This window comes from Mixophyes fleayi, chromosome 2 (genome assembly GCF_038048845.1).
Source record: "Mixophyes fleayi isolate aMixFle1 chromosome 2, aMixFle1.hap1, whole genome shotgun sequence".
NCBI lineage: Eukaryota > Metazoa > Chordata > Amphibia > Anura > Limnodynastidae > Mixophyes > Mixophyes fleayi.
The window spans coordinates 373,707,820-373,734,760 of NC_134403.1; the positions used below are offsets into that span (position 1 = coordinate 373,707,820).

Genomic DNA, 26,941 nt, shown 5'->3' on the forward strand with positions numbered 1-26,941 from the left:
ACCGCAGTCCGTAAGCGGCTTATGTCTCCGGGGATTGGGGAGTAATAGGTCCTCGGGGGATAGAAAGCTGCCAGCGTACACTGCGACATCCCAACCACACCTGCGGGAGGGTCACTCCTGGTAAGTACTAATCCTTCCCTCTTTTCTTCCATTACTTCTGTGCTACCATTGAGGCCATATACAGTAACTACTGCATGACCTCACTTTAATACTTTGTCTATCATCTTACAGAGGAAGACGTTATGGACTTGAGGAAAGTCACAAGACATTTGGAGAGATCCTTTATAGCACTGGAATGTGACCCTGAGTGTATTCCTGTATTCCTGGTGTCATAAATCTGATCAAAGTCACCCAGCCCGGGGCGGAACCCTGCGCTGGGACCAATAACATCCTCACAATGGATGCACTACTGAACCCAGCAGGTGTCTGTGATATTATCTAAGATAAAAGAAAGACACTTGTATTATAAGTGTAGTTTAGGATCACTCTGTCCCCTGGATAATGACTGAAGTTACATATTCTGCCTGTAATCTTAGTGGGATTGGTACTTTGTAGTTGTAGGGGGGTGACTAGGGGAGGTCCCAAGTTTTTAGGGAGAGGGTTAATGAGAGCAGCAGAGGTGTAAGAGGATCTGTATGGGGACGAGCTGCCCATAGACCGCTATTTATAACTCTCCACATGACTCCGACACAATCAAACGGCTGCTGAGCCAAACACAATGAGTCTGAGGAACGGGGCTGATATATGAGTCTATTCCATTATATTCACTAGACTGCTGGTAAGGAGACTGGGCTTATAGCACTGAGACTGGGACTGGCTGATAGTACTTGTAAACGGGAAAAAAACGAACTCACGTAAATATATGACTTATAATAACATTAATTTTGATGTTTTATTCCTAAATATTGTTGTGGATGTGGAGTTTACTCTGAGTTTCTGTCTCTCAAGGACAAAAAGGTGAAACTATTAAGCATGAGGACAGGTCATACTGGAACTGTCCTTCAGTGTTTTATCAATAGGATTATAGGAATCAACAGACTATTATGAAAACTAACAATAAAGAATAGTTTTGGAAAATCTTATATCCCTACCCTGTGATCAGAGGAGCAATTCGAAAAATGCATAAATATGTTTGAAGGGACGACTATATAATTTTACACCATATAATCTCAAGTGTTTATTGTTGTCCTTTAACCAGTTCTTTCTTTATCCTTTATCCAGTTCTTTCCTAAGACAATCGACATTTCTATAGTTGTCGTCTAACTATAATAATTTTCTACCGTATAATTGGAGGGCTGATTCAGAAATAAATACTAAAAAACAACGTCTTAATGTGTAATCTAACATTAATTTATCAGCTATACGATACTGAGGGATGAGTATCTGAAACTAGGAAAATATATAATGTAAATGTATCACTTATAATACAGAATTAAAAAGGCCAAACATTTTATTTTAAATTTTGAGGCTTTTTATTTCTAAATATTTCTTAGTTGTGGATGTGGAATTTAATCTGTTATTCATCTGTTATTTTCTGAGTTTCTGTCTCTTAAGGACAAAAAGGTGAAATTATAATGAGCCAGGACAGGTCAAACTGGAACTGTCATTCAGGGTGATGTTTAACGGTTAGGATTATAGGAATCGATAGGTAATTAACCAATTAACTCATGTGCTGGCAATAAAGAAAAGTTTTGCAGCATCTTATATGCCCATGATCAGCTAGATCAGAGGAATTTAAAATTTCACTTAAAAATATGTTGGATGGATCGACTATATAATTTTATACCATATCACCTCAAGCGTTTGTTGTTCATCGATTTCAGTCCTTTCTTAAGAAAATCAATATTTTTATAGCTGTTTTCTAACTCTTTATTAATTTACAACCTTGGTTAATTAGAGGGATGATTCCTAAATAAATATATAAAAGCGACCACATGAGGTGTGTTTATTTATTGCTGAATTAACTAAACCATAAGAAGAGGCAGAAGTAGCAGAGAGTATACATAATAGAATATATAACATTACAGAATGTGGAACACAAGGGAGGAGAATCCTAATGAAATTAGGCAAAATTCTGATTCCTCTTTTGTTATAGAATATTCCTCTCGTGTTCAGAACGTATAACAAAGGGATATTTATCAAATAAAGACTAATCTTGACTATAAATATAATTTTTTATGATCATTTATCGCAGTGGTAAAATTTTCTCACCGAAAACAAACATTCATTTATGTCTATAGCAGTTGATCAGTATCAAAACTGGGAGATACATTTACTATATTATATTTATCACTTATAATACAGACTTAAAAAGGGCAGACATCTTGTATCGTTTTGATGTTTTCCCCTGAATATTTCTGAGTATTGAATGTGGGGTTTAACCTGTTATTTTCTGAGTTTCTGCCTCAAGGACAAAAAGGTGAAATTACCATGAGCAGGGACAAGTCAAACTGGAACTGTCCTTCATGGTGTAATCATTGGGATTGTAGGAATCAACAGGTAATTAATCAACTCCTGTGCTGACAATACAGTTTTGAAGCACCTAATATTCTTAGCTTGTGATCAGTGGAAGAATTAGAAGATTAACTTATAAATATGTTTGATGGGACAACTATATAATTTTAAACTATATAACTTTAATTCTTTATTTTTGTCCTTTTTCCAGTTTTTTATTAAGAAAATGTAAATTTTTATATTTCTTCTCTAAACATTAAACTCTTTTAAGCATGTGTAATTTATAAGAACGCCTGTTTATTGCAGCTAAACCATGACCTTGTGTCTACTTGAGTTACAAGCTCACATCTCATTGTGGAGAGTCAGGACCCACTGCTATAGACTGTCTGGCTCTTCCCCTTGGGACCTGATGGGTATTTCCCCTTCCCATTGTACTCCTGTGAGAGCGGCACTCCCGAAGAACGCCTCGGAGAGTCCCCTAAACCGAGAGGAAAGGTTCTCACCTGATCCCGAGGGTCGCTATGGGCGGGGCCCGGCAAGGGGTGGAGACTTCGGCGACGATCACGGTTTCCTGTAACGTGAGAGGAACAGAGGCACGAATACAACGGGGGAAGGAAGGGGCTGTCCGGAATGTCGCCCCGGAACCGAGGGTTACTCAGCCCCGCTTGGCGACTCCCCGTTTTATTCTGGCCAAGCCACGCGGGCCAAGAGTTCGGGGTAGAGAACGTTCTCGCCCGAACTCCCTACTCCCCACTGGGGAGGGCCACCCGAATGTGGGGGCAAGACTCACTCTGCGGCCGTGCGCCGCGGGGTATCACAGTCCCCACCCGGAACCGTCAGTATCCTGCCGGCGTGCGGGCGGACTCCGTCTTACCCCTCGAGACACCGTCTGCCCTGGGACCGTCAGGCAACCTTGCCGGAGCCCAGACCAGACACCCCAATGGAACCGCGGAACGCCCTGACCGCCCACAGAACTCAGAAGGGCTGTGTAACACTACTCCCAAGGCACCGAGGGAAACCCTGATCTCCCCCAGCCCGCGAAGAAGTCGTGCCACACCGCCGCCCAAGGGCCTGCCCTACCTCGCGTCTACACGGAAGGGGAAGGAAAAGGGAATAGACAGCACTTACCGGCTTGGGAGACCCTACGCAGTCCGTCTCCCTGGGGTGGTACGTAGCTCGCCCCAATTGCCCCTCCCAGGCCGTATGCACGGCCAGGGGACGAGTTAAGTCCACCCAGCGATCTGTCCCGACACACCACCTTCCGACCCCTACGGATAGAACACAACACCCCCCCACCACCTACTACACCGTACAAGCCCAACCACAACAGTATAATACCCCAATACAATACTCAATTGCACAGTACAATACCCAAGACACTACTAATGGCACAGTACAATACCCAAGACACTACTAATGGCACAGTACAATACCCCAATGACAACCGACAATATCAATGCAGCCGTGTGTGTGAGTTCCTGCCCTACTCTGTCCCCTACGGGGGGGGAATGCTGAGAGAAAGGGGGGGAAGAAGGGAAATGAAGGCAAGCTTCTACCGCCGGGGCCTAAAGCCTGGGGGTGACCTAAGGGCCTGGTGCCCTAGGGGGTCTACACAGGGCCTGGTGCCCTAGGGGGTCTACTCAGGGCCTGGTGCCCTATGGGAGAACTAGGCTTGGCTATATGACCTAACGAGAGCTACCAAAATGGAGGGCGGACCTAATGCCCGAAGGAAGAAGGCCTTGGGCCCGGGTGAATAGTGACCGATAGAATGCGGGCGTGGGCCCGGGAGAGGTGGTCCCCACTGGGGTCTTACCTGGTCTAGGTCCTCCGCTCGCGACGTCAGCGTAGCTCCTCTTTGGTCCTGCTAGTGCTGGCCGCCCGGACTCACTGCTGTGCTCTTGCTCCGCTATAATCTGCTCTGCTCTACCTTCACCAGACAGGTTAGCTCGTAGCCCTGACAAGGGCTCTCTGTCTGGACTTGTGCTGGTGCTGTCTGATGCGGTGGCTGTGGCTCCTGCTGCTCGCTCAGGTCCCCTTGCCTCCAGCGGTACTGCCCACCGCACTGCCGGGCCTCCACGTGGGCGCCGTCTATATCTCCCGGCCGGTCGCTCCCCTATGACCTCATCACGGTCGGGAGCCATGATTAGTCCGTGGCCGGGCGCCGTGATTGGCCCGTGGCCAAGCTGTGGATCCGGAGTGTCCATACTCCCTCCAGTTTCCCGTCTTGCAATCGGTGGTAACTCACCAAGTCTGACTTCCAGTCTGGAGGAATACGCCACCTTGGAGCTTTTCTTCTTAGTGCGTGATCATAGAAAGTCCGTGCAGCAGGAGATTAGATCTGAAGATGGAGCTGATGTCCATTGGTGCGAGGACCGACACTACTGAGACAAGAGTTCAGGAATCTGTGGACCAAGAAGTGCAGCTCCATGAAGTCGGCAAGTGACTGGATCAAAGATAAGATAGAGGACGCAATAATATACGCGGAAGTTGTATTCCAGAGTCTGTTGACATGGCATGGCCATCGCTCAAGCAGCAATTACTCTGGAATCCATTGGCAGAGGAGTTCACATTGCATAGAGCTCATTATACACTTTTAAAAACACTGTACATTGTACACTTCCTAAAGCAGCAAAGGAACAGTCATCCCGAGACGTCCGTGTGGGATTCCACTATTACAAGGTTGAGTAGAAGCTTATGGTCTGTTTGTGAAATGTCTATCTGCCCCGGCCCCAGGCACCTACAGGGGCAGTAGCGTTGTTAAAGGTGCATCACTATTACGACATTTCACAGGTTAAACATGACTCAACAAAAGCCTTCATTTATTACTCAAGTCCAGACAATCAATACTGGAGGATATATGACATATTTAATATGTGACCCTAAAGGTATAATATGCAGACATAGTCCCCATCGCCTGGTCTGATCACACAGCTTTGTCTGTACACCTGGACTTCACACAAGTATATAGTATATAGGAGACCAGGTTGTACAGTATAATTACCTCCTTCATGCACCGGGGTCAGAATCTCAGGCTGACAGGCTTCGGATAACACCAAACAAATAATACATCTAACCCACCAGGTTCACTCTGCAAAATATCCCTTGTCAGTCATGGCCCTGATGTGAGAAGGATCAGACTATCCAGTTATCACAGCCCCTCTGCCCTTGTTTCTGTCAACGGCTTCTCGGAGTCATCACTCAAAATTTTGAACAGCACTCGCCACGCTCCCTGGCAACCAACTACAATATAGCTGGTGTCTGTGTTGGTCCAACAACCAAAAAGTGATACCCCCCTCCCCCGCCCCATGACCTCACTCCCAAACCTGTTCCAGGAGATTCAACAGTACAGTGCAATATGAAATTAATGCCAAAAAACGGACGTGCTAGACACGAATATCACTCAACCTGTTGCACAACACTGGAGATAAAATTTTTACTTTTACGTGTCTTGGCTTCCCGAGCATCGAGTAATCATTATAATCAGCTTTACTCTACTAATAATTCCTGATTTTATAATAATATTAAAAACGACTTAGACAAATGGAAGGGGCAAAGTAACAACAATTATATGACTGTTCCCCTTCATCTTCTTAACCTGTTCCATATACTGGAGGGTTCATAAAAAACCCTTCCTGCTTTACACAAGCTGATTTCTAGATTTACATGGGCTGGGAGATGTCCGCGGGTGAGAACGATGACACTGCACGTGTGACAGACGACAGTCACTTACTTAAAAACATATTTTTAGGAGATGCGTGTCTCACAGTGCATTATAATTATTATGCTTTATTTATAAGGCGCCACAAAGTGTCCACAGCGCCGTACAGGTTATAGACAGGATATAGGCAGAATTATAGATGCATGGATGCAAATAAAAGAGCAAATCATGACATAGAAACATAGAATTTGAGGGAAAATAAGAACCACTTGGCCCATCTAATCTGTCTAATTTTTAACCTATGGTAACCTCAAACCCTATTTGGTCCTTAGTTCTTTGTAAGGATATCCTTATGTCTACCCCAAGCATGTTTAAATTGCTCTACTGTATTATCCTCTACCACCTCTGATGGGAGGTTATTCCACTTATCCACTACCCTTTCTGTGAAGTAGTTCTTCCTCACATTTCCTCTGAACCTACTTCCCCCCAGTGTCAGTACATGTCCTCGTGTTCTAATACTTCTCTTCCCCCCCAGTGTCAGTACATGTCCTTGTGTTCTAATACTTTTATTCCCCCCAGTGTCAGTGCATGTCCTCGTGTTCTAATACTTCTCTTCCCCCCAGTGTCAGTGCATGTCCTCATGTTCTAATACTTCTCTTCCCTCCAGTGTCAGTGCCTGTCCTCGTGTTCTAATACTTCTCTTCCCTCCAGTGTCAGTACATGTCCTCGTGTTCTAATACTTCTCTTCCCCCCAGTGTCAGTACATGTCCTCGTGTCCTAATACTTCTCTTCCCTCCAGTGTCAGTGCATGTCCTCGTGTTCTAATACTTCTCTTCCCCCCAGTGTCAGTACATGTCCTCGTGTTCTAATACTTCTCTTCCCCCCAGTGTCAGTGCATGTCCTCGTGTTCTAATACTTCTCTTCCCCCCAGTGTCAGTACATGTCCTCGTGTTCTAATACTTCTCTTCCCCCCAGTGTCAGTGCATGTCCTCGTGTTCTAATACTTCTCTTCCCCCCAGTGTCAGTACATGTCCTCGTGTTCTAATACTTCTCTTCCCCCCAGTGTCAGTACATGTCCTCGTGTTCTAATACTTCTCTTCCCCCCAGTGTCAGTGCATGTCCTCGTGTTCTAATACTTCTCTTCCCCCCCAGTGTCAGTGCATGTCCTCGTGTTCTAATACTTCTCTTCCCCCCAGTGTCAGTACATGTCCTCGTGTTCTAATACTTCTCTTCCCCCCAGTGTCAGTGCATATCCTCGTGTTCTAATACTTCTCTTCCCCCCAGTGTCAGTACATGTCCTCATGTCCTAATACTTCTCTTCCCCCCAGTGTCAGTGCATGTCCTCGTGTTCTAATACTTCTCTTCCCCCCCAGTGTCAGTACATGTCCTCGTGTTCTAATACTTCTCTTCCCCCCAGTGTCAGTACATGTCCTCGTGTTCTAATACTTCTCTTCCCTCCAGTGTCAGTACAGGTCCTCGTGTTCTAATACTTCTCTTCCCCCCCAGTGTCAGTACATGTCCTCGTGTTCTAATACGTCTCTTCCCCCCCAGTGTCAGTACATGTCCTCGTGTTCTAATACTTCTCTTCCTTTGTAGAATGTTTCCCTCCTGCACCTTGTTATAACCCTTGATGTATTTTAAAGTTTCTATCATGTCTCCCTGTTCCCTTCTTTGCTCCAAACTATACATATAGATCTTTTAGTCTGACCAGGTGTCTTGTGCTGTAGGCCATACACCATTATAGTTGCCCTTCCTTGTACAGTCTTATAGACTGGCACAAATCAGGAAAACTGACAAACGAGAAAGACAGAGAGAGACAGAGATGGGAGGAATCTGCCAGTGTGATCTTACATTCTAAAGGGAGGGGGTGATGAGATAGGAGCAAGTGGGACAGTAAACAAGGTGCAAGAATAATGTCTGTCTGGGGGTCCCCTGACCACAACTGTCTGTAATAAGTTGGGACTAGTAAATCTACAGAATGAGTGTTTTTAATAACTCCATCGTGTTTGGAAAAACTTGGCAACCATAGTTCTAATGTTATAGATAAAATTCAAAACTTCATCCCAAAAATTTTGAATAAAATGATAAGACCAGAATGGGGATATATAACACCGAGGGCATTGATTATATGACTTAGAGACTTATATCAGTTAGTGTAATATGTAACATACATTTAATGGTGCGTTCCTATACACCCTTCTGCTGTAATATACTGTATGTTCTGAAACAATTCCAACTACTAATAATACATAAAGACCATGTTTTGGCTTCCTCTACAATATTATTATACTCTGTAACTATATAAATAGACTTTTATCTTAAGTGCAATAGAATGGGTCACATTTCCTTTCTTTAGGTTGGAATTTATTGAGTAAAATGAAGAATTGGAAAATATGTTATTTTTGTAATTATATAAAGATCTAATATGATGTTGGATTGAACATACATATTTTATCTTTATATTCCTTTAGCAGTGTGGCGATTATGCAGTATATCTAATGACTGATTGTTATTCTCTGTTGAATTTATGTATAACACTCTGAATATTTTATGTAACCTTTCAAAATGTATTTTGTTAACTGATCTGAGTCTGACTTAGGCAAGTATCAATGGTCTTTTGTACCTAGCCAGGCCCACAAACAGATCTCTGAGTAGTTTGTGTATGCAGAGGAGTTAGGCTTAGCCAGGCAGAAAGATCAGAGGTGAGAGATTCTCTGAGGTGCCAAACATATATCTTAGTGATAGATAATTTACTTTGGGAAAACTCAAACTCAAACTTAGGTGAAAAAGAAAATTCTTAAGGTGGGGGGTTGAAGAGTCCAACAAGAAATGGTTTAAAAATCCCTTGTTTCAGACATCAGATTGTCCATTTCTTTGAGGAGGGTTTACCATAACTGAAATGTGCCATTCTTTCAATGTGTACTCCTCACACGCCAATTCCTGAACTTGTAAGTAGAGATTCTGGTTTTATTTCCTATTTTATTTTCTGAAACTCATTTGTGCAACCCATTGTATGTCTGTTTATTACCTTTTTGTAAATAAGCATTGGAAATATTTTTCAGATTAAACATATTTAATCTATCTTATTTCTCTGTGATTCTTTGTGACCTTACGAAGCCCAGGGAGGCTCATGCTACAGGTGTATGTGATTTAAGTGTAAAACATTAATGAATGGTTCTGGTGAACATAAGGACACCATAACAAATCCTATGTGGTGGCAGAAAAGGTGTATTCATTGTTAATTAACTAAGGTGGCGCCAGTCATGGCCAGCTGTTCAGATTGCTGTATCTGGGACAGACTGGGAGTTCGTGACAAACTGTTGGCAGCGGTGGGATTAAAAATAGTTTTCTTTTTATCATAAGAATTTAAGTGAATTAGTGGTGTGTGATTCTAGAGAGAGTCAGCATCCTAATTGACCGGAGATTACGCTCAAGGCTTACAAAATTTTAAAGGACATACTGCACATAGAGTTTCTGTTTCCTCCCCCCCCCTTTTTTTTTGTTTGTTTTCTTTTCTATCTTTTATTTGGTGGAGGTGTGAGGTCCAGGATGGCCACTGACTATAAGCAGATGAAAAAGGACGAGCTTTTGACTTTGTGTGTCGAAATAGGACTTGTTGTCGTCCCCGTCAGGAACCGACAGCAACTGATTCAAGCGCTTGTGGATGCTGATCAGAAGCTAAGTGTCGGGGGAGGCAGTGGAGAAAGCATCTCTGCTTCAGGAGCGCAGTTAACACTCGACATTACCCCAAATACCTCTGTTGAAGTGAAGAACTTACACTGGACAGTTATATGGATGCTGCCCTCAAACAGCTGAAGGATGCTGATCCTTTAACATCGCTGCAGCTGATCCAGCAACTCCAAGAGGCTGCTGAACGCTGCACTGCTGCAGACCGGGAGGCTGCTGAACGCATAGCAGACCGGGAGGCTGCCGAACGCCGCGCTGCAGTAGACAGGGAGGCTGCTGAACATCGAGCCGAACGCGAATACCAGTTAGAGCTAGCCAGGCTCAACAGCCAGTCGGCAAACCGAGGTCCAGGTAAGAAAACACCCAGGCACGACCAAGTCCCTGTGTTAGAAAAAGACGACGACTTTGATTCGTTCCTCAGGGGATTTGAAAGGACTTGCCGACAGTTTGAGCTGGACTCCAGTGAGTGGGCCAGCTATATAATCCCTGGACTGAGAGGGAAAGCTTTGGAAGCATTTGCAGACCTTCCCCCGGAACTGGACGGCGAATATGTCGCAATTAAGAAAGCCTTATTACTTAGTATCAACATAACTCCTGCGGCTTACCGGAGGAAATTCCAAGACTCAAGGCGCAGTCCCTCTGATACCTATGTCGGACTCTTATCGCAATTATCATCCATGATGCATCAATGGATTGAGGGATTGCAGGTGCTGGACTATGATAAGCTAAAGGATCTTATTCTCCAGGAGCAGTTCCTCACACTGTGCCCAGCTGAGGTGAGAGAATGGGTTGTGGATCGTGACCCTAAGACATCGCAAGAAGCTGCCCGCCTGGCCGACAAGTACACAGTTACCAGGGCTCCTGTAACAAAGAAGAGTTGGCGAGTGCCAGGGCAAACTACGTGGTAAGAGAGGTAACCTGTAGGATTACCCTTGAGTTCCCCGTCAACCAAACCAGCTGTGGCTGCACCTTTTAGTGGGGCGGGGGGAAAACCTGTTTTGGCAACTGGCCGCAGGTGTTACATGTGATGAAGTGGAGCACATCAGTGTCAATTGCCCCAAAAAGAACAACTCCTTCTGCTGTGGGGGACCCGGCAGGAAAGCCAGTACCGGCCGTCCTGTGTGCAGGGGGACCCCAAGAACGCCTCAGCGACAATCTGCAAGCGGTTAAGGTAGGACACCAAGTCGCACTTGGGTTGTTAGACTCTGGCACAGACCTGACTCTTGTACATCCAGCACTCGTGAGCCCAGAGAACATTATTCCCGGGATGATTATTGCTGTGCGAGGATTGGGGGGCCTACATTCTGTAGTACCCCTAGCCAGAGTGTACCTAGATTGGGGATCTGGCAGAGGAATACGAGATATTGGGGTACTAGATAATCTGCCTGCCACGATATTGTTGGGAACTGATTTAGGAAGGATGTACGCTGCTTATATAAATGAAAGTGATGTAATTTCTGATGCACTGGTGCAAACTAACCCTATTGTTCCTCAGGTGAATTCTGCGGACCAGCAAAATATGTAATGATATTTCATGTGCTGCTGAGAATACTCAGCAGATTTGCAGGTACCTGTGATGCAGAGGGAGAGCTTATGTGTCAATGTATTTGATGATAATGCTCTTGTTGGAGAGACTAACCCTTTACATCCCCATGGTTGTGAATTTGATCAGGGCAAAATGTGTGAGATTGTGCATAAATGTGATACCATGTCTGCTAAAGTTTTAGGTAATCAGGTCAATTTACATGTACCCAATTCTGAAGGTGTCCGAAAGTGAGAAAATGAATCAAATGTATTAGCAGTAGCGACCTGGAGAGCAGCACAGAGGAGCTGTGCATTAACCCTGGAAAGTGTGGAGGGAAGGTCTCTAGAAACTAATCCCCATCCACCCCCCTCCCTCACTGTAGGAGCTGCAGATTCCGGCAGTGATTTGAATGAGCCGCCCCATGCTGTGTTCCACACTGACAAGCTTGGAAGTGATATCTTCAGGGCAGAACAAAACACTAATCTTAGTTCATCAGCAGTGATGGTGAGGGTCAGCCAAACCCGTCTTGTAGGTGAAGAAGACAATTTTTTTGGGAAAATGGCCTTTTGTACGGAGAGAAAAATGTCACTCTGTGTGAAGAACCTGAAATGCTCTGCGGTCATTTCGCATCCTGTAATGTGATAGAGATACGTGAGGGTGAGAAGCAGATAGATGCCAGTGTTAACTCTTGTAATTATGGGGATTTATGCAAAGATCCAGATGTAATTGGGGATAATTTGGAAACCCTATTCCTCAACCATCATCTTAATATCCCTAGATTACCCTATTACCACCCTCTACACAGCTAACGCAAGACAACAACCTTCTGACCAACATTGCAACACAAAGCCCACTCAATACTTTTACCTTTGCAGTCTGGCTGGTCCATTGTGCAATATGATGTAGCACATGCCCTTGTGTTTCTAACTCCCATTGTCCTATAGATTGTAAGCTTGTGAGCAGGGTCCTCTTACCTCTCTGTCTGTATGTATTACCCAGTATTGTCTTATTAATGTTTGTTCCCAATTGTAAAGCGCTACGTAATTTGCTGGCGCTATATAAATAAATGTTGATGATGATGATGATGATGAACCCCTACTAATAGTGAGATGTGTAATGGTGTGAATGTCACACATGCTACTGTGGTAGAATCTAAACCTATTTTTCCACTGACTTCTTGTCATGCGTTTGGGACAGGTGACAATGTTCCTACAACTGTGTTAGAATTTGTAGAGAGTACCCCTTGACCCATATAATCCTATGGTTTCTATTTCAGCAACCAGTGTCTTAAAAACAAGAGAATGAGATTAGGAAATAATCGATCCTGAACATAGAGATGCGCTGCTGGTAAACGATTGTACTGGTTTTGCTGGGTGCCCTTTTCCCCAGACTTTTGCCAACACTAGTTGTTTTATTATATATCCAAAGCCTTGAGCAACTTCCTTCCTGTCATAATGTTTAGATGTAGCACTTTTCCTACTATTCATTTTGAATCCATATTGATGGATGATTATATTTAGAAATAATTATTTGGGGTGTATATATTGCAAAGCATATACCGCACTTCAGAATTATATACCTCCCATCTTTATCTATTATTTGTTCTGCATCTCAGTCTGTAACAAAGTTTTTCTCAAAATCACCACCCTCTATATTTGGAATTGTAAGAAGCGTATGCAAGCGTGGTTTCCCTTAATATACTAAGTTCCCCAAGCTCCCTGTCTGTTAAATGCGTCTCCTGAAGGAAAGTCACATCAGCTTTAAGTTTGCTCTTTGTTTTATAGGGGAATTTATAGCGTCTATGTTCCAGGACCATAATTTAAGGATAATCATTTAATAAATATTTGTTCTAGTGTTTGGGATAATAAAATTGTCATTGCATCATCAGGTCAAGTTACCTTTATGGCATATTTATATTTAGCAGATTTTTTCCCCAACCCTCACAACCCTGAATAACTGTACAACACATCTTGAAACATACAATACAGAACCAAATAACAGTGAGTAGTAATTATAATTGTAGATCCCTAAGTTTCCTCAAGGTCAAATGCAGGGCCATCTTAACAACATTATGGGCCCCAGGGCAAAGCAGTACACCGGGGCCCCTAGATATAGATATAGATATATAGATGTATACAGATACAGATATAGATATAGATAAATAGAGATACAGATAGATAGATATATGTACTTGCTCAGTGACCCTTGAAGGTTTTTTTTGCAGGTTTTTTTCTTTTGCAGGATTATTTATTCTCATTAAGAGCCCTGCCTATGGGGCCCCCTTGACCGTGGGGCCCCCGGGCAGCTGCCCATCGTGCCCAATGGAAAAGATGGCCCTGGTCAAATGCATTCAATGAAATTTTTGTAGCACTTAACTTCTACCTCCCTATCCCCATGGCGGGTATTTTGAGCGAAAATCAGAATGTATGTAAGATTTAAAACGACTTGTAATGCTTAGCTGAAGATGCAGGAAATATACTGAATAATAGATACTAAACATTAGACAATAAACAGTAAACGTTAAAGTTGTCTGGTTGCCTGTCAGAAAAGCCAAATAGCAAGTAGCGGACAGGTATAGGAAATGTTTTAATGTGAAGATGTGTAACTTTATAACCTATACACCTGGAGCGCAAACATTTACTACATAGCTAAATTTGAAATCGTAACACAATAATCGTACTTAAAAAGATTAACAAGTCAGCAGGATATCTGAGTTGCTCCATTTCTTATAAAGTCACAGAGATTTACGAGACGATGAGCCAGAACCCATCAGAAATCTCTGTTAAGAACCAGCTCATTCCTGGACCATATCCTCTACTTCCATTTCCTCACCTGCAAGAAATGTCCGAGCATCTTCCCCTGTTAAAATCATCATCATCAACTTTTATTTATATAGCGCCAGCAAATTCTGTAGCGCTTTACAATTGGGAACAAACACTGATAAGACAATACTGGGTAATACATACAGACAGAGAGGTAAGAGAACACTGCTCGCAAGCTTACAATCTATAGGACAATGGGAGTTAGAAACACAAGGACATGTGTTACATCATATTGCACAATGGACCAGCTAGAACGCAAAGGTAAAAGTACTGAGTGGGCTGTGTGTGTAGCAATGTTGGTCAGAGGGTTGTTGTCTTGCGTTAGCTGTGTAGAGGATGGTAATAGGGTAATCTAGGGAAATTAAGATGGTGGTTGAGGAATATCATAACCCTGTCTGAAGAGGTGGGTTTTCAGTGAACGCTTGAAGGTTTGAAGACTAGAGGAAAGTCTTACTGTGCGAGGGAGGGAATTCCACAACGTGGGTGCAGCCTGGAAAAAATCCTGTAACCGAGAATGTGAGGATGTGATGAGAGTGGAGGAGAGACGTAGATCTTGTGCAGAACGGAGTTGTCGAGTAGGGAGATATTTCGAGACAAGTGAGGAAATGTATGTCGGTGCAATTTTGTTGATGGCCTTGTATGTTAGTAGAAGAATTTTATATTGGATTCGTTAATATACAGGCAGCCAATGTAGAGACTGACAGAGTGGCTCAGCAGAGGAAGAACGGTTTGTAAGGAAAATCAATCTAGCCGCTGCTTACAAAATAGATTGTAGGGGTGCAAGTCTGACTTTGGGAAGACCAGTAAGGAGGGAATTGCAATAGTCGATGCGGGAGATGATGAGTGCATGAATTAATGTTTTTGCAGTGTTTTGTGTCAGATATGTGCGTATTCTGGAAATGTTCTTTAGGTGTATGTAACATGATTTAGATATAGAGTTGATGTGGGGAATAAACGACAGTTGTGAATCAAGGATTACACCTAGGCAACGAGCCTGCGGGGTGGGATTTATGGTCATGTTATCGACAGAAATAGAAATGTCAGGCAGGAAGCTTCTGTTTTTGGGTGGGAATATTATTAATTCAGTTTTTGAAAGATTGAGTTTGAGTTGGCGAGAAGACATCCAAGATGAAATGGCAGAAAGACAGTCAGTAACGCGAGACAACACAGATGGTGAAAGATCAGGAGAGGATAGATAGATTTGTGTATCATCCACATAGAGATGATGCTGAAATCCAAAGGAGCTTATTAGTTAACCAAGAGAAGTGGTGTAGATAGAGAATAGCAGAGGACCTAGGACTGAGCCTTGTGGAACTCCAACTGATAAAGAAAGCGGAGCAGAGGTGGATCCAGAGAAATTAACACTGAAAGAGCGATTAGATAGGTAGGATGAGAACCAGGATAGGACAGTGCCTTCAAGACCTAGGGATTGTAGCGTTTGTATGAGGAGAGAGTGGTCAACAGTGTCGAATGCAGCAGAGAGATCCAGGAGAATTAGAAGAGAGTATTGGTTATTATTTTTTGCTGTGATCAAATCATTGACAACCTTGGTCAGCGCAGTCTCTGTGGAGTGTTGAGAGCGAAAGCCTGACTGAAGAGGATCCAATAGGTTGTTTGCTGTAAGAAAGTGTGTGAGGCGGGTGTAGGCAATTCTCTCAGGAAGCTTGGAGGGGCATGGGAGCTGGGAGATGGGGCGGTAATTTATCATCTGATCTGTTCTCTGTCATCTGACAACCTCAGTCTTGCTGGATACAATAAGATAAATGTCCTTCCTGCCTTCACCACTTTGGTGCATTCCTGGAAATTTTTGCGGAATTGTCTAGGAAAGTAGCGAGCGCTTGCCCTCCTCGGCAATTGCAGCAATTTTCTTGGCGGCATTCATATTGCTGTTCTATGAGCGTGATTGAGGAACTTAAATATGACCGTTCTCAGGTTTATCTTTTATATATTCTCTGGTTGGCCCAAGTCTATGGTCTCGTTCAATTTCTATGGAGTATACTTTTTCTGTCTTTAGGATTTTTAGCAACATTACAGACAGAAACTCTGTCAAAGCTGAACCCTTGATTGATTCCGAGAGACCCATTAAATGAAGATTATTTCTTCTGGTCTATTCTCTAGATCATCCAATTTGTTTCAAATTTATTTTTGTGTTATACATGATCACTGTGAGTTTTTTCTGTTTTTCTATCTCCTGCATATGTCTCCTATTCTCAGTTCGTTAAGCTGAAGTTGCCTAGCTGTTTGGGAAAGATGGTCTTTCAGTCCCCATATCGCAGTCGTGAACGTATTCTCTTTGCTTGCATTAATTTTGTTCAGTATACTGACAGGTCACAATATAATATTCAGTAGTTAAACCAGACCCTTTGGGCATGTGGTGGATAGTGTAAGATATGTTAGATACAAGATGTAGTATATAAATTGGCCACAAGATGGCAGCACACATTCACCAAATCAGAATGTAAGCACCAAAAGCTTACAGTGCATTCCTAGAGGACAGTTACTATAGATATACTCAGCGTCGGTGTTAGCATGTCGGCATCCCCCTACAAAAATTACATTTGCGTCCTCCTGTTTTATAAATTATTTGTTCATTTGATATTGCTTTTCTTCTTTTAAAACAAATCATTTAATAAAGTTTAATAAAGAGAGTAATACAAAGAAATACAATAATCAGCGAGCATTTATTGCTATAGGAAGAATATGTATTCTTTGTAATAATATCTTACATTTTTGGCAAATTAATTTGGTGAAAAGTATAAAAGATAAAAAAATCCCCCTCCTTCATTATCACACCGCGCCCCCTTCATCATCACATCATGCCCCAATCATCATCCTACTGTGCCCTCCTTCATCACATTGTGCCCTCTTCAACATCACACCGCGCCCCCTTCATCATCCTACTGTGCCCCCTTCATCATCACACCGTGCCTCCTTCATCACACTGTGCCCTCTTCAACATCACACCGCGCCCCCTTCATCATCCTACTGTGCCCCCTTCATCATCCTACTGTGCCCTCCTTCATCACACTGCGCCCCCTTCATCATCACATTGTGCCCCCTTCATCATCACACCGTGCCCTCCTTCATCATTACTCCGTGCCGCCTTCATCATCCTACTGTGCCCCCTTCATCACACTGTGCCCCCTTCATCATCACACCGTGCCCTCCTTCATCATTACTCCGTGCCGCCTTCATCATCCTACTGTGCCCCCTTCATCACACTGTGCCCTCTTCATCATCACACCGCGCCCCCTTCATCATCCCACCGTGCCTCTTTCATCATCCTACTGTGCCGTCATTCATCACAATGTGCCCCCTTCATCATCACACCGTGCCCTCCTTCATCATTACACTGTTCTGCCTTCATCATCCTACTGTGCCCCCTTCATCATCACACCGTGTCCTCCTTCATCATCACACCGCGCCCCCTTCATCATCACACCGTGTCCTCCTTCATCATCCTACTGTGCCCCCTTCATCATCACACCGTGCCTCCTTCATCATTTCACCGTGCCTCTTTCATCATCCTACTGTGCCGCCTTCATCATCCCACCGTGCCGCCTTCATCATCACACCGTGCCACCTTCATCATCACACCGCGCCCCCTTCATCATCACACCGTGCCTCATTCATCATCCTACTGTGCCCCCTTCATCATCACACCGTACCCCCTTCATCATCACACCGTGCCCTCCTTCATCATCACACCGTGCCTCATTCATCATCCTACTGTACCCCCTTCATCATCACACCGTGCCCTCCTTCATCATCACACCGTGCCTCATTCATCATCCTACTGTACCCCCTTCATCATCACACCGTACCCCCTTCATCATCACACCGTGCCTCATTCATCATCCTACTGTACCCCCTTCATCATCACACCGTGCCCTCCTTCATCATCACACCGTGCCTCATTCATCATCCTACTGTACCCCCTTCATCATCACACCGTGCCACCTTCATCATCCTACTGTGCCCCCTTCATCATCACACCGTGCCACCTTCATCATCACACCGTGCTGCCTTCATCATCCCACCGTGCCGCCTTCATCATCACACCGTGCCGCCTTCATCATCACACCGTGCCTCATTCATCATCCTACTGTACCCCCTTCATCATCACACCGTACCCCCTTCATCATCACACCGTGCCTCATTCATCATCCTACTGTGCCCCCTTCATCATCACACCGTGCCTCATTCATCATCCTACTGTACCCTCTTCATCATCACACCGTGCCTCATTCATCATCCTACTGTGCCACCTTCATCATCACACCGTGCCTCATTCATCATCCTACTGTGCCCCCTTCATCATCACACCGTGCCTCATTCATCATCCTACTGTACCCCCTTCATCATCACACCGTGCCTCATTCATCATCCTACTGTGCCACCTTCATCATCACACCGTGCTGCCTTCATCATCCCACCGTGCCGCCTTCATCATCACACCGTACCCCCTTCATCATCACACCGTGCCTCATTCATCATCCTACTGTACCCCCTTCATCATCACACCGTACCCCCTTCATCATCACACCGTGCCTCATTCATCATCCTACTGTACCCCCTTCATCATCACACCGTGCCTCATTCATCATCCTACTGTGCCACCTTCATCATCACACCGTGCCGCCTTCATCATCACACCGTGCCTCATTCATCATCCTACTGTGCCACCTTCATCATCACACCGTACCCCCTTCATCATCCTACTGTACCCCCTTCATCATCACACCGTGCCTCATTCATCATCCTACTGTGCCACCTTCATCATCACACCGTACCCCCTTCATCATCCTACTGTACCCCCTTCATCATCACACCGTGCCTCATTCAGTCATCCTACTGTGCCCTCTTCATCATCACACCGTGCCGCCTTCATCATCCTACTGTGCCGCCTTCATCATCCTACTGTGCCCTCCTTCATCATCACACCGTGCCGCCTTCATCATCCTACTGTGCCGCCTTCATCATCACACCGTGCCGCCTTCATCATCACACACGTGTCGCCTTCATCATCCTACTGTGCCGCTTCATCATTACACCGTGCCCCATTCATCATCACACCGTGCCGCCTTCATCATCACACTGTGCCGCCTTCATCATCACACCGTGCCCCCTTCATCATCACACACGTGCCGCCTTCATCATCACCACTGTGCCCCCTTCATCATCACACCGTGCCCCCTTCATCATCACACCGTGCCGCCTTCATCATCCTACTGTGCCGCCTTCATCATCACAACTGTGCCCCCTTCATCATCACACCGTGCCGCCTTCATCATCACACTGTGCCGCCTTCATCATCACACCGTGCCCCCCTTCATCATCACACCGTGCCGCCTTCATCATCCTACTGTGCCGCCTTCATCATTACACCGTGCCCCCTTCATCATCACACCGTACCCCCTTCATCATCACACCGTGCCTCATTCATCATCCTACTGTACCCCCTTCATCATCACACCGTGCCACCTTCATCATCCTACTGTGGCCCCCTTCATCATCACACCGTGCCTCATTCATCATCCTACTGTGCCACCTTCATCATCACACCGTGCCACCTTCATCATCCTACTGTGCCACCTTCATCATCACAACCGTGCCTCCTTCATCATCCTACTGTGCCGCCTTCATCATCACACCGTGCCACCTTCATCATCACACCGTGCCACCTTCATCATTACACCGTGCCACCTTCCATCATCCTACTGTGCCACCTTCATCATCACACCGTGCCTCATTCATCATCCTACTGTGCCCCCTTCATCATCACACCGTGCCACCTTCATCATCACACCGTGCCACCTTCATCATCCTACTGTGCCACCTTCATCATCACACCGTGCCACCTTCATCATCCTACTGTGCCCCCTTCATCATCACACCGTGCCTGCCTTCATCATCACACCGTACCCCCTTCATCATCACACCGTGCCTCATTCATCATCCTACTGTACCCCCTTCATCATCACACCGTACCCCCTTCATCATCACACCGTGCCTCATTCATCATCCTACTGTACCCCCTTCATCATCACACACCGTGCCTCATTCATCATCCTACTGTGCCACCTTCATCATCACACCGTGCCACCTTCATCATCCTACTGTGCCACCTTCATCATCACACCGTGCCTCATTCATCATCACACCGTGCCACCTTCATCATCACACCGTGCCACCTTCATCATTACACCGTGCCACCTTCATCATCCTACTGTGCCACCTTCATCATCACACCGTGCCTCATTCATCATCCTACTGTGCCCCCTTCATCATCACACCGTGCCACCTTCATCATCCTACTGTGCCACCTTCATCATCACACCGTGCCACCTTCATCATCCTACTGTGCCACCTTCATCATCACAACCGTGCCTCATTCATCATCCTACTGTGCCGCCTTCATCATCACACCGTGCCACCTTCATCATCACACCGTGCCACCTTCATCATCACACCGTGCCTCATTCATCATCCTACTGTGCCACCTTCATCATCACACCGTGCCACCTTCATCATCACACCGTGCCCCCTTCATCATCCTACTGTGCCCCCTTTATCACACTGTGCCCCCTTCATCATCCTACTGTGCCCCCTTCATCATCACACCGTGCCTCATTCATCATCCTACTGTGCCACCTTCATCATGACACCGTGTCGCCTTCATCATCCTACTGTGCCCTCCTTCATCATGACACCGTGGCGCCTTCATCATCACACCGTGCCCCCTTCATCATCCCACCGTGCCCTCCTTCATCATTACACTGTGCCGCCTTCATTATCACACCGTGTTATCCTGTGAGCATGTATTTATTATCAATATTCCCTCCAGCACGGGACAGAACTGATAGGAAAATGACAAGGGGCAATATATAGTATAAGGCCCTGATCCTGTACATAGAGCGTACACATAGGGCCCCCTTACCTCTACGTATGTATGTATTACTCAGTATTGTTACATTACCGTTTGTTCCCAATTGTACAGCACTACAGAATCTGCTGGCGCTTTATAAATGATGATGATAATACAATGTATATTGAACGTACCCACTACATTGGTCCAGTAAGCGGCTCCGTCCTCGTTCTCCATCCACCATATAATGCTGAATATATTCTATACAGTGATAAGGGGACAATATTACAGCTCTGTTAATATTTGTACAATGCACCACTGATGCTATTATAAGTATAAACTATAATCTCTGTAGAAAAACAATCTGTTCTGTTGTCATCACAGCTGTGTTCTTCAGGAAACCTTGTTTATTATAATAATACTATAATAATGCACCTTCTACTATAAATTATTTTGGATATCGGTAGTAAACCCAGTTTTTTGCGACCTGTATAAATGTTCTCGACTTACAGACTCCTACATTTATATGGTCGCGGAACTCCTTGGTGGCTTCTAATATCCATATAATTTACAGTAGGGAGTGTAGGGAACAAGACACACGGGATGAATTCTGGAGAAGCTGGAGGAAAAATCACTTTATTAAAAAAAAAGAGAAAAGAAAATTCGCCATGCAGCTGTTTCATGTATTTTTCTCCCAACATAGCACTAATGAGAGCAGGATAAGTTCTGGACCCTGGACCAGAAGAAGAGAACGCTGAGCAGGGACTGACTGGTCTCTTACGCAATGGTAAACGCAGGTTGCGTATAACCTTGTAAAAACGAGTAATATTCTAATAATTATATTAATATAACATTATCATGATGTGTAATAATGTAATAATCATATTAATATAACACTGTCATGCTCTCAGTGCCTGGCTAATGAGCCTGGACTAATGAACCTGGACTACTGGACTATGAATAAATAATAGATTAATTTCTAAACACTCACCAACAATCCTGCAATGAATAACTTGTTTCTTCCTTCCCATAGATTAATGTTGCTATTAGACAAGAAAAGGTATAGTTTAACCACATTTCATAATATTCTTATTGTTTGATTATTGTTATGTTTGTGCTGGCCACACTGGAAGATTCGGTCATTCCTATCGATCACCAAATAACCAGATCACACATCTTACTCTAGAGAAGGGTCCAATTTTGTGTAGTCAGCCAAAACAATAAAGACGTGTATGATGTGTTCATCAGTTGATCAAAATTTCCAGCATATCCAATAAAATCTGATTCATCTCAATCAGATTTTGAGATTTTCAATCCTGTGAGTCTGGTCAGAAACAACCAAGTTGACCTTCCCTATCGCTCCATGAGTGACCAGCATAAGCAATGAGTAGGTATTTACTGCATAATATATAGATGATTTATGTAAAAGTATATGTCATTTATTGTTATTTATCTTAATTTTTTATTACTACATGAAGAGAAGGGCACAGAGACCCCCGCCAGGACAGCATAGACACTGCGAGAAATGTTTCAGTCAGCATTGTCAAGCCCCCATCAACACCGGCATCTCCTGTGTGGTGATCAGCTGCCGCTTGTACTGTGGCGCAGGTTCCACCTATGCAAAGAAGAGGAACACCACCTGCTATGCCCCCCATGAACGGGTTCCCCTGCCCTCAACTCTGTGTTTGGCTGCCCCATCTATGTCTCGATGCAAGCAGGCAAAGCACCTGGAAGTTTGCCCGGCCAGTGTGGTCTGCTGCTCTATGGACTGGAATCGCTGGCCCATTATCGACAGGGATCAAACACTTTATGAGAATATTCTGAAGGAAGGAGACCGAGAGGAATGCCTGGATGTGGCCTTATCTCTGAGGGATCAAAATATTCTCTTTGGCTCCCTTAAAATGGCTGAACTTTTCCCAGAGCTCTCCGAACAACCCAAAAACATAATAAATGGAGAAACACCTAACATGGACCAGGACACCGGAGCTGTAGGGGGGTGTGATCTGGAAAATGGGGAAAACTTGGTGATGAGTAATGGAGAAATGGTTGAGCTCACCCAGCATGAACGAGAGGCTTTGGCTCAGGGAAAAGGTGATCTAAATTTAGACAGCTTCGCAGAGTGGGATAATATTTTTAGCAAAGACAAGTCAGCAGCAAAGTGTCTGAACTCAAAACAAAGTCAGAACAACAGCCAGTCCATCAGCACTAGTAAGCCACATGACAATAAACCCAACATAAAAGTAGAGAAAGAGCAAGAACCAGATCAAGTCAAAAAGTTTGAGGAGACTGTGAGGCTGGAGAGGGAGAAAACTGGTACTGCTCCATGGCAGGAGGGCGTCCTGGAAAGACTGAAAACTGAAATGGATTGCGGAAGCTACAACATGTACCTAGTGCACCATGGCAGCATGCTCATCCGATTCGGACAGATAGCTGCGTGTACCCCTAAAGAAAAGGACTTTGTTTATGGTAATCTGGAACCCCAAACAGTGAAGACTGTGTGCACCTTCAAAGTTCCAACAAGCTACTGCAGCAGAAGAGCCAAACTTGGGGACGAACTCCCCAAGAGAGAGAAAGCACAGAAGCTGTTGGACACCTCTGACCTTAGAGCAGAAGACTTGCCACTGGTAAACATTGTTAACACCACCTTGCTGTGTGCTCTTGAGAGGGAGCTGAAGGGTCATGCCATAGCAGAGATGAAGGCCCTCGATGGCTTGCTTATTGACTTTGGAACGCAGACTTATGATTTTGGCTTAGATCTCTTCTCTAGGAAGGCGGTTTTATCAGATATTCTGGCTGAAAAGAACATGAGAAATGTAGGCCTGTACTTGGACACGGAGAGTGAATGTGTAAACAGGAGGCACAACAAGAATAATTCCTCTTTCTCATTCTCATGTAACCTTTTCTTCCGCAGGGATGAGTTTTCCTCACACTATAAGAATGTCCACTCAGACATACAGTCCTCCCTCGGCGGTTGGTTCCAGCAACGTTGCCCACTCTCTTATCTGGGTTGCACCTTCTTACAAAACAGGTTTCGGCCTGAAGGCCAAAAGTCACACGTTATCTATAGCAAGCAGTTGAAGACATTTGCACTTAAGCCACAAGTCGATTGTGCTTTGTATGAGGGGATAAAACCCAACTTTTCAAGAAGCCATCGAGGAAAGAGCAAAGATCCCCTGACCGGTCTCCCGTTAGAGATCCTTCAACATATTGCTGGGTTCCTGGATAGTTTCAGCCTGTGTCAGCTCTCCCAGGTATCATCTCTCATGAGAGACGTCTGTGCCATGTTGTTACAGGAGAGGGGGATGGTTCATTTGTACTGGGAGAAGAAGACCTACTCACATGGTGGAACGTCATGGAGATGTCGAAGGAAGGTAAGTGTCTGATCACAGAGACTGTAAGGTCATTTATCGAAGCAGAGATTCATTTACATGAGAGGGACAAAAAGTGTTCCCTCTTCTTATCCATTTATGTCGCCCTCCTCCCATAATAGTCCTTTATTTGCGTTTATACTTCCCAGTACATTGGACCAGCGTTAGACCTATGTACTGGGAAATATAAATGCAAATATAGACCTACTGAACATTGTGCTGGAACATACAGAACATATCTCATGAGCATGACTGGAGTGGATGCCTACAAGACTCCATGATCCTTTGTTCTCTTCTCCTGTTTCAGATCTGGAACTTCAGCAGCCTCTTCTCTCCTGTCCACCGGTGGAAGTTTGATGACATCTCTTCCATGTCTGAACACCTGAAGGTTTGTCCGTTTAATTCCCCGGAGCGGAAAGAGGATCCATTCCAGCTGCCCAGTGTGTCTGGTCCTCAGCAGGAAAAGCAGAGTTTATTAAACCTTGGAAGACTTAATCGTTGACCCCTGAATGAAGAACAATCACTGAGAGAGGGGGGGGGGGGGAGGTGATTATTGGTTATAATATGATTGGTTTCTATTACATGAAACCAATCATATTAACCGCTAGTTAGCTTTACCGGTCCAAAGTCCCTCCTCACCAAACCCCTCCATGATGTGGAATAATCCTGTAGTCTAAGCCAACTCAACTACCAAATATTAACCCTTTTTTCTCCATGATGTGTCCATCCCACCCCTATCCAGTATAACCCTCATGCTTCCAGTGACAACCTCCCACCATATTACCTACTGAATGTGGGCTATTCTCACCTACATGATTCATCCAACCTTGTCCCATCTCCGGCATGGTCACATGACCACCATTTGCTGAGCTGGGCCAATCACATACTGACACATGCAGGGATTGGTGCATAGACGCACAGAGTAAGTCTCCATACGTACATTTAGATTCATGCAGTCACAGTGTTGAACTGGGACATAAGGGACCCACTGCAGGAATACAATGTAACATAACAGTGCATTGCATGTAGGTTATTGGTAAGACAACCCGTTAAAGATACTTCCGAGGGCAAGGTCCCAGAGGGGTGATGGACAGGGTGTGGCCGACCTCTCAAGCAGACATAGCGGCTGAAGGTTATTAAAGACCTCCGGGACCTCCACATATTTAGGGCAGTTCATGCTGAGATGGGAAAGTTATTTAGATAAAATAAAATGGGTTATGGAACTTTTATGGAGATTGGGTAGATATGGTTATGTATATAGATTTGCACAATAAAGTGCGTAATGCCACCTTCCATTTATGCATTGAATAAACAGCCCATTTGCGTCAGTTTTGGATGAGTTACAGGTCTGTCACCGCGTGAGAGCAGAGTTGACCAACTAAGCAATAGGATTGGTCTGTTAGATGCATTTCTTACATCTCTTCCTGTTCTCTGGCCTTTTCACGTTGATGTTTATTGAATATGAGAATGTTAAAAAAATAAAAATGTTATAGTTAAATCCAGGAAACATGCAGTGGGCGCTGCGCTAAGGTGCGCAGGGACAATACCGCAAGTGATGTGCTTAGATGGAGCGGCTCAGTAACTAAGTGTCCACGGAAACTATTTTACGTATTCGGCAGCTATAATCCATACTTGCCGACTTTCTCCCATTGCTTTCCGGGAGATTCAGTGGAGGAGGTGGGCGTGCGGGGGGCGGGGCTCCAAAATCGCGTCATTTTGGACCCGCCCCCCGTGACGCAATGACGCAAACGCGTCATTTTACAGTCAGGGGCGGGGCCAAATGCCGCGATTCCCGGAGAATCGCGGTATTGTGGCCCTATTTCTGTAAATGCGGGATTTTGCCATACTCCTCCGGGAGTCCGGGAGACTCCCCCAAAATGCGGGAGTCTCCCGGACATTCCGGGAGAGTTGGCAAGTATGCTATAATCTTATATTGTCTCAGAGGCTGCTAAGCTCTGCACCCTGCTGTACAGTATCACATAAAGATATAGAGAATTTATGTAGAATATTGACAGATAGCCACATCGTCTCCATCCTTCTAATGTACCAGCACAGATTATTCCCCAATATCTCCTTATACTACACCTTCCTGCAGGCCAGCCGTGGGGGGTGATCTGCACACTGCAGTAACTACACATTTATAAAAGACAGACTCTGCGATTTAGCATTCATATATCATTGAGCAACTATTGCCAGTGGTAACCTCATTAATAGACCCAGTGAAGGAAAACCATGGTGCGCTTCAGGGGGTGGGGTACATTTAAAATGTCTGGTTTGCCAGATTTGGTGTTAGGAGGGAGCGGGTCCTAACCCAAATCATAGTGTCCAAATAAAGCTGCCCAGGATTTGAATGCTACATGCAAAAACAGACAGTAATTTTGTTGCATGCAAAAAAAACAAACCAACCCTTCCATTTGCACCTCTGACATCAGAACATGGGTTGTCCAAGTGTTGGTTTTCTTTCTCTATTTACCAGCAAGTCAGGGTGCCATCTAGTGGCTGATATTAGTCACAACACTTATTTTACTTTACTTGGTTTCTCAAGGAACCTTGGGGTGG

The 26,941-nt window shown here is 44.7% G+C and overlaps 1 protein-coding gene across 1 annotated transcript; it reads left to right on the forward strand.

The window, feature by feature from the left end:
* Positions 1-690: 690 nt before the first annotated feature.
* LOC142140554 (F-box only protein 40-like) lies at positions 691-26,292 on the forward strand. The gene is made up of 3 exons (XM_075198263.1): positions 691-778; positions 22,493-24,385; positions 24,690-26,292. The coding sequence occupies exons 2-3, from the start codon at positions 22,715-22,717 to the stop codon at positions 24,882-24,884; spliced, it is 1,866 nt and encodes a 621-aa protein (XP_075054364.1). The 5' UTR covers positions 691-778; positions 22,493-22,714; the 3' UTR covers positions 24,885-26,292.
* The last annotated feature ends 649 nt before the right edge of the window (positions 26,293-26,941 follow it).

What these genes read in the sequence shown, in the direction of transcription:
- LOC142140554 (XM_075198263.1), top strand. Translation starts at nt 22,715, where the DNA reads ATGTCTCGATGCAAGCAGGCAAAGCACCTGGAAGTTTGCCCGGCCAGT. An exon ending in CATGGAGATGTCGAAGGAAG is followed by an intron (nt 24,386 to 24,689) that starts GTAAGTGTCTGA and finishes CTCCTGTTTCAG; the next exon opens with ATCTGGAACTTCAGCAGCCT.